Source organism: Bos javanicus, chromosome 19 (assembly GCF_032452875.1).
Source record: "Bos javanicus breed banteng chromosome 19, ARS-OSU_banteng_1.0, whole genome shotgun sequence".
Classification (NCBI taxonomy): domain Eukaryota; kingdom Metazoa; phylum Chordata; class Mammalia; order Artiodactyla; family Bovidae; genus Bos; species Bos javanicus.
The window spans coordinates 39,024,997-39,033,105 of NC_083886.1; the positions used below are offsets into that span (position 1 = coordinate 39,024,997).

General features: G+C 45.0%; 1 protein-coding gene, 1 long non-coding RNA gene and 1 other non-coding gene across 4 annotated transcripts; 1 reads left to right on the forward strand and 2 right to left on the reverse strand.

Annotated features, from left to right (window-relative positions):
* Positions 1 to 244: 244 nt before the first annotated feature.
* ATP5MC1 (ATP synthase membrane subunit c locus 1) lies at positions 245 to 2,982 on the reverse strand. 2 transcript variants are annotated; one of them, XM_061391475.1, is made up of 5 exons: positions 2,858 to 2,982; positions 2,296 to 2,344; positions 1,323 to 1,400; positions 767 to 945; positions 245 to 466 (listed from the first exon to the last, which is right to left on the reverse strand). In XM_061391475.1, the coding sequence occupies exons 2-5, from the start codon at positions 2,332 to 2,334 to the stop codon at positions 352 to 354; spliced, it is 411 nt and encodes a 136-aa protein (XP_061247459.1). In that variant the 5' UTR covers positions 2,335 to 2,344; positions 2,858 to 2,982; the 3' UTR covers positions 245 to 351. The 2 variants fall into 2 exon arrangements, with proteins under 2 accessions (XP_061247459.1, XP_061247460.1); XM_061391476.1 differs by having other exon boundaries at positions 2,830 to 2,982.
* On the forward strand, positions 1,399 to 4,098 carry LOC133232273 (uncharacterized). The gene is made up of 2 exons (XR_009731355.1): positions 1,399 to 2,639; positions 3,091 to 4,098. It is a non-coding gene; the product is annotated as an uncharacterized LOC133232273 (long non-coding RNA).
* A 1,656-nt stretch (positions 4,099 to 5,754) lies between these two features.
* LOC133233170 (small nucleolar RNA U89) lies at positions 5,755 to 6,035 on the reverse strand. Its single transcript, XR_009731645.1, has one exon. It is a non-coding gene; the product is annotated as a small nucleolar RNA U89 (small nucleolar RNA).
* Positions 6,036 to 8,109: the final 2,074 nt, after the last annotated feature.

Consider the following 8,109-nt stretch of genomic DNA (forward strand, 5'->3'; position numbering starts at 1 on the left):
GGTGCAAATTAAGCCCCTCAAAAATGTTACATATTATTACACTAAATTTGAAAAATCACCAATCATCATTAGACAAATCCATGTTCTCTCCTCTGGGAGATGTTATTACAGTCACAGCAGTGCTACTTCTCAGCCCTGAGGAGTTTTAACCACCAGTGGCTGCCCCAATCCTACTTCCTTGTCTCACCTTTCTATTAATATATGAAGGCCCTCCCCAAGGGCAAAGGACTGAGGCATTGGCATATGAGTTTAGAGAAACATTGTGTTTAATGGTAAAGGTTAGCACACTCCAGCACCGGGCATGGCCTGGAGTCGAAGCAGCAGGGGTGGGTAGGTGACTTCCACGGAGCCTCACATGGCGAAGAGGATGAGGAAGGCGACCATCAAACAGAAGAGCCCCATAGCCTCAGACAGGGCAAAGCCCAGAATGGCATAGGAGAAGAGCTGCTGCTTCAGAGACGGGTTCCTGTCAGACACAGAGACAGGGAAAGAAAAGGGTGAGGGCATGGCTCATGGGTGGTGGTGAAAGACTCAAGTAGTTTAGGTGAATAGGGGGTGCTGAATGGGAGAGGGCCCAGCTTGCATATATCCTGGGGACTGGACAGGCAAGCAGAGTATCAGCATGGTAAGTTTTAAGGGAGCCAAGTTGGAAACATTTAAATTCTGAGAAAATAGGAGGTAGATGAAATCAACACAAAGCTAGAAGGATCTTTTGCTGAAGGTGGAATTTACAGTAGGAGATGCTCTAGACCACCCTGGACCTTACCTGGCATAGCCAATGATCAAGCTGCCAAACACTGTTCCAATACCAGCCCCTGAACCCGCCACACCAACTGTGGCAGCCCCAGCGCCAATAAACTTGGCCGCTGTGTCAATGTCCCGGGAGACAACACTGGTCTGGAATTCCCGCCGGGCCACCTGCAGTGGGCCACTGCTGTAGGAAGGCTAGAAGGAGGGGGAACAGAGGGAAGTAGGGAAGGAGAGAGAAGGAGATAGTGAGGCTCAAGGACAGGTGGCTGACTCCGCCCCTCACTCCACCCACCTGAGCTCGGAAATTGTTGGAAGGCTGCTTAGCAAGTACAGAATGCTCAGACTGCAGGGTGTGATTAGAATTAGTCTTAAGGTCCATTTCCAGACAGGGCTAGGGAAATTTCATGAAAACTCAATTTCAGTTTTCCTAGTTTCACCTACAATGTTCACTTTGTGGGTACTTAGAACTATTAAAGCACCCGGTTCTCTGACTGTCCTCCCACTTTGCCTTAAAGGCAAACTTAAAGGAACCTAGTCTGGGGACATTCTTTAGAGGGCCCATTCTCCTTTACCTGTACAGATTGGATCTCTGGCCTACTCAGGAAGGAGGCAGACACAGGCCTGATCAGACCCCTGGTACAAGAACGGATCTATAAAATCAGAAACACACATTCCTCCAAATCAGGCAAGACAAAAGAAAAAACCCCTCTAACTGCTGAGCTTCTGTCAAAAAAGATTACAAATATTATAAATAAAACAAGTCCAAGGTATTTCAAGGTCAATCAATGCATTACTGTTTCTATCAGACATGGCTGTACCAGAGACACTGGTGCAGTCAGCAGTGGAAATCTTTCTGTTTAAAACTGAGTAACAAAGTTCACTTCTATGGGCACAGTCCTTAATCAGTATCCCAGAATAGAAAAAACAAAAACACACTAACATCAAATCAAGTACAGGAAGGGTTTGTATCCAGACCACCAAAGGAATCAGAAAGGGAAAATCTTATTTTGCTAAAAATGTAGTCACTGTTACACACCCTGAATGGAGTGGGCCAGTAAGCCTGGTGAGGCTCCTGAAACAGTCACCTAAGCAGAGACTCCTGTAACAAAGCTTTCTTGAGTTACTTTAAGAAATATAATGTGGCAGTTCTCAAACTTGGTTGAACATTATAATCACCTCAGTTCTAAAAAAAAAATACAGATGCATGAATTTCATCCCCATAGGGTGCAGCCTGGGCATCAAGTGTTTTTTAAAGCTCCCCATATGATTCCAACGTGCAGCCAAGGTTGAGAATCACTGTTTTAGAGGGCAATCTTGCTGTGGCCAAGCTAGACTGGGGGTACACGCCAGATCCAGACTCTGACCACATTCCAAAGCCAAGATAGCTTGGTTTACATGCACAAATAATCAGGGGTTAACTGCATCCATCTTACTGCTTTGCTAAAGGAGCAACATCATCAGGATGCAAGCTCCTCTCAGTTCATTCATTAAACACGAATGGCTCCCACACCTGGTGCTACAGAGAACCCAGGAGCCGCAGCTTACCAGAGCAGGAGAAATGAGTAGTGCCCCGGTGGTCTGCATTTTTTTCAGTCTGCAGAGGGGGGGAAAAAAAAATCCATTGACAGCCTGGTTGTTTGCTTACAGTTGCGACCTTCGGTCGTCCCCTTCACCCCGCCCGTCCTCCCTGGACCACGCTCTTCCTCGAACCATGCCCCAGCCGAGAAGAACATTAGAGGTCAGAGGGACAGCGCAAACTCCCGTTCCACCTCTTTCAGCGCGACAGGTCTGTAAAGAAAGGTCATGGAGATTGGAAGTAAAAGAAGAAGGCCCGAGCCCAGCAGGGAAATGATGTTCAAAGAGGATGATCTCCGGGATAGACTGGGGAGGTAGGAACTAGACAGATGCCGTTCAGGGTCCTGCCCATTTCAAACAGCACTCCACCGCCCGCCTCAGCTGGGACAGTTAATCGCTCATTACCGTTGGTAATTAAGATTAATTGTTAAGGTTACAGATACCCATCGCTTTTCCCCGCCCTACGGACAAATGCCCCTCCATACAACCCAGCCATATCCTTGCCGATTGCTGGCTTTCGGTTTCAAGTCACCTGTACTCCCACTGCCCTGCTGCCCCTGCTCAGACCACAGCGCTCGCCCGGTTCAAGGTGACTGACTCACGTCCCGGCTTTAGCTCTAGGACTCGGCACACTGCTCCCGGACCCACGTGTCCCGGGGTTCCCCAACTCTCATTGGCCGCAATCCCCCCGCGCCTTCATTGGTTAACACCCTCTAGTCCTCTTTTCTTATTGGTCTTGCGGAACTTCTTCCTCTCTCTCCACAGGAGCTTCGTGGCAGTTCCCGCCTCCATGAGGGCAAAGGCGGGGTTTTCCTTTGAGATCTGGCTTCCGATTGGCCGGTTTCTGAAGTGCTCGACCATAGAGTCTGCTGGTCTAAGAGGTTTCATAACCTTCCCCACAAAATGGCGGCCAAGGTGCAAAGCTGAAGAAAAAGGCATGGGAGCGAGGCCGGACGGCTTACGCAGACAAACACATGACCTTGGACCTTAGCCTTCATTCGAGCGCTCGGGCCCTGAGGCGCGTTGTCTTTTGGGATTTGTAGTCGCTTCAGAGGCCCCAAAGGTGGTTGAGATCCCGCGAGACTCCCAGGCTGGGCGAGCCAACGCCTTTGCAGCAATTCCCGCCCTCAAGATTTGTGGGCGGCTTGCTTCCGCAATGAAGCATAAAGGCCGGCTGACTAGTTGTAAGTTCGCTAGTGGGCTGGCGCAGCTTTGTGGACCACTGCCAACGTTGAGCAGTCATGGACTAGCAACTGGTTGTTTGTTTAAAGTATTTTCGTATTGTAAAAAGAACATTACAAGGATAAAACACTTAACATCCTGATAGGAAAACGATGGGAACAGGCAGAAAGAAATATAAATTGAAGGAAAAGTATCTTGAATTAAACCATACAAAGAAGTAGAAGTTTAAATGCAAGTTTTCTCACTAATCAAAAGTGCAGAGTTCTTTTTACTAATGTGAGCCAGGTACTTGTGTACTTGCTGGTGAGAATATATGAATTAGAACATTTCTTGAAAGCTATTTGGCAATATTTGTTGACAGACTTTGAATGGCCCATCTTTGACCCCGAAATTCTCGAGGAACTGAGAGCCTTTAAACTCTCCATCCCTTTACCCAGGAATATCACTCATAGAAATCTATCTTGAAGGAAAAAATCAGAAATGCAAAGATTCTCTTCAAAGGATGTTGAAGAATTTATTGAAATTGGAAACAAGTAAATGGTTAAATAAATTGCCATATTTTCACTTGATGAAATAAGCAGATATTTTAAATTATGTTTCTTTCTTTTCCTTTCAGTTTAATAAAAATTTATTTAGAATTCCTTGGATGGGGGACCCAATGCGAGGGGCCCAGTTTCCATTCCTGGTCCAGGATCCAGATCCCCAATCCTGCAAAAAGATCAAAGATTCTGTGTGCCACAACTAAGACCTGGCACAGCCGAATAAACAAATGAACAACAACAACAACAAAAAACCCTAGGATAGTGGTTATGGGCACCCAGCCTCTAGAGGAGCGAGCGCTAGGAGATCACTGAGAAATCACACAGTCCCAACATCCCTGGCCCACATAAGGAGGAAAAGTTGTTTCTCTGAAAATGGGTCGGTCCTCATTCATCCAAGAAGGACTGGGAGGACAGATGCTAGGGGAGCCATCAAATGTTGCTAGGGGGAAGGAGGGGGGTGTGCTGGACCCCAAACTGTCTACTCAAAAATCGGGGGGCAAAACAGATCCACTTCTCTGGAGGCCAAGTTCTGGGTCACCAGGCTCATTTCTTACCCTTGATATCACTTCCCTGGGTGAAATTTTCATGGTGTAAGTTCAGCACAAGGTTGTCGGCAGTGAGGTAGGTATGTTAGTGTGATGTGGCAATTGTCTTGGAGATGTTCTGGGCTGCCTAGATCTTGTGCAGTTTTGATGTAGCCTGGGTTCTTGCTCACTCCTTCTCCGAGATGAGCAGGGTGTGTTCAAAAAGACAAAGTCTCAATCCCTGGCCCCATTCTTACAACTCCTGTTGCTGGCCAAAATCTTGACTTTCTCTGCCCACTGAAGCCGAATAAAAATTACAGAGACAGGCTTTGGAGGAAATAGAAAGGCTACTTTAATTCTCAGCTGGCAGAGAAGGAAACAAAGTAGACTCGTGCCTCAAGAACTGTGCCACCCTCCATGAGGGGTATAGGGGCTTATATAAGATGATGGCTTGCAGTCAGGAGTTGGTGATGAGGGACAAAGGTGTCAGGATCTTCTCAAAAATTGTTGCAGGCTGGTGTCAGTAACCCAGTAATTGAGTCTGGCAGTTTGGTGCTCTGTGGCCTTCTTTCTGATATTAACTACAAGGGGAAGGGTGTTGTAAGGGTAAACACCAGATACAGGATGCATTTAGCATAGAGTCAAAGGAAAATAGGTGCGAAGTGTAGTTCCTGCAGGGATAGGGGGCAGAAAAGCAAACTTAGTTACATGCATTCAGAGTTAAGAGCTACTGCTGCTGCTGCTGCTAAGTCGCTTCAGTCGTGTCCGGCTCTGTGCGACCCCATAGAGGGCAGCCCACCAGGCTCCGCAGTCCCTGGGATTCTCCAGGCAAGAACACTGGAGTGGGTTGCCATTTCCTTCTCCAATGCATGAAAGTGAAAAGTGAAAGTGAAGTCGATCAGTCGTGTCCAACTCTTAGCGACCCCATGGACTGCAGCCTACCAGGCTCCTCCGCCCATGGGATTTTCCAGGCAAGAGTACTGGAGTGGGTTGCCATTGCCTTCTCCGGAGTTAAGAGCTAGGAGCAGTTAAAGTTTAAAAAAAAAAAAAAACTAGGAATGTTCAGGCCTGCTCACTGTTCTTTTTATTTTTTTTTGTTCTCAGGAAAGGGAAAGAAAGAAACTCATTCCTCTCTTTTTCTTTCCACTGCAACACTCCACTTTCCCAGCCTTCCTCTGGGCTCTCAGATCCAGGGTTGCATTAAGATAGCTCCTGCCTAGCTCTACTTCGGGTCCTCTGTGAACCCTCCCTGTGGGCAGCTGCCAGGAAGAAGGAGGCAGCATCAAAAATTGAGGCAAGGCCAGTAAAATCATGTTTCTGGTTTTACATTTTATATTGAGAAAATCTAGATGATGTAAGACAAATTTTAAGGATGTACATGCAGAGTTGTATAGCATTGTGAAGAAAAACAAGAAAAAGATTAAAAAGAAAAGAAAACAATATTAATAGTTGTTTCTGGATGGTGTAATAAAGTTGATTTATATTTTTATGAGTTCAGTTCAGTCCCTCAGTCATGTCTGACTCTTTGCGACCCCATGAACTGCAGCATGCCAGGCCTCCCTGTCCATCACCAGCTCCCGGAGTTTAACCAGACTCATGTCCATTGAGTTGGTGATGCCATCCAACCATCTCATCCTCTGTCATTCCCTTCTCCTCTTACCTTCAATCTTTCCCAGCATCAGGGTCTTTTCAAATGAATCAGTTCTTCACAGCAGGTGGCCAAAGTATTGGAGTTTCAGCTTCAGCATCAGTCCTTCCAATGAACACTCAGAACTGATCTCCTTTAGAATGGACTGGTTGGATCTCCTTGTAGTCCAAAGGACTCTCAAAAGTCTTCTCCAACACCATAGTTCAAAAGCATCAATTCTTCAGCTTTCTTTATAGTCCACCTCTCACATCCATACATGACTACTGGAAAAACCATAGCCTTGACTAGATGTACCTTTGTTGGCAAAGTAATGTCTCTGCTTTTGAATATGCTATCTAGGTTGGTCATAACTTTCCTTCCAAGGAGTAAGCGTCTTTTAATTTCATGGCTGCAGTCACCATCTGCACTGATTTTGGAGCCCAAAAAAATGAAGTCTGACACTGTTCCACTGTTTCCCCATCTATCTGCCATGAAATGATGGGACCAGATGCCATGCTCTTCGTTTTCTGAATGTTGAGTTTTAAGCCAACTTTTTCACTCTCCACTTTCACTTTCATCAGGAGACTCTTCAGTCCTTCTTCACTTTCTGCCATAAGGATGGTGTCATCTGCATATCTGAGGTTATTGATATTTCTCCCAGCAATCTTGATTCCAGCTTGTGCTTCATCCAGCCCAGCATTTCTCATGATGTACTCTGCATAAAAGTTAAATAAGCAGGGTGACAATATACAGCCTTGACGTACTCCTTTTTCTATTTGGAACTAGTCTGTTGTTCCATGTCCATTTCTAACTGTTGCTTCCTGACCTGCATACAAATTTCTCAAGAGGCAGGTCAGGTGGTCTGGTATTCCCATCTCTTTCAGAATTCTCCACAGTTTATTGTGATCCACACAGTCAAAGGCTTTGGCATAGTCAATAAAACAGGAATCGATGTTTTTCTGGAACTCTCTTGCTTTCTCCATGATCCAGCAGGTGTTGGCAATTTGATTGTATGTATTAACAATTATGCCAGTCCAGAAAGTCAGAACTCTGGACTCTTAGAAAAAATATTTTAAGATTGAGATTTGAGATTTAAGATATCCTGCCAAAATGGTACAATGGAAAGAATATGGAGTTTTGAAATCACACAGACTTGAGTTCCCATCATGGCTATATCATATAACTAGATATGTCTCTCTCTAAGCAGATTACCAAATCTCTTTTGGCTTTAGCATAATAAGCTACTGTTTACTGAGGCCTCACCATATAGCAAGCATTGGGTTAGGTGCATTCACCCATTATATGATTTAATATTTACAACATCCCTTTAAGTGGATATTATTATCTCCATTTTACAGATTACCCCCATGTTACAGAGCATCATTTTTTCCAGTTTGGCATATTTGGTAAGAGGTAAAGTCAGTATGTGGGTCCAGGTAGGTCTGGGTCCAAAGCACTTAATCATTAGTTCTTGAACCTCCCTGAAACTGGAGAACCTATAAAACAGTGTTAATACTATTCACCTTTTAGAAATGTGAGATAAAACAAATCCCAGGCATAGGTTGATATTTGGTGAATGTTCCCTTTCTGTTACTACTCTAGGACAAGTTATAGTTTCATGAGGAAATCCCTAACTTTGCATGTATTTTTTTTTTCCACATCCAGATTTGTTACATAGCTCTACTCATAGCTTAACTTCAACACTGTCAAGTTTATCCTGTGGCCTGCTGGAAATCAGATATTTCATTACTATGCTTAGACATGAGATTTGGGGTTGAATAAGCAAGAGAGTTCCAGAAAAACATCTATTTCTGCTTTATTGACTATGCCAAAGCCTTTGACTGTGTGGATCACAATAAACTGTGGAGAATTCTGAAAGAGATGGGAATACCAGACCACCTGACCTGCC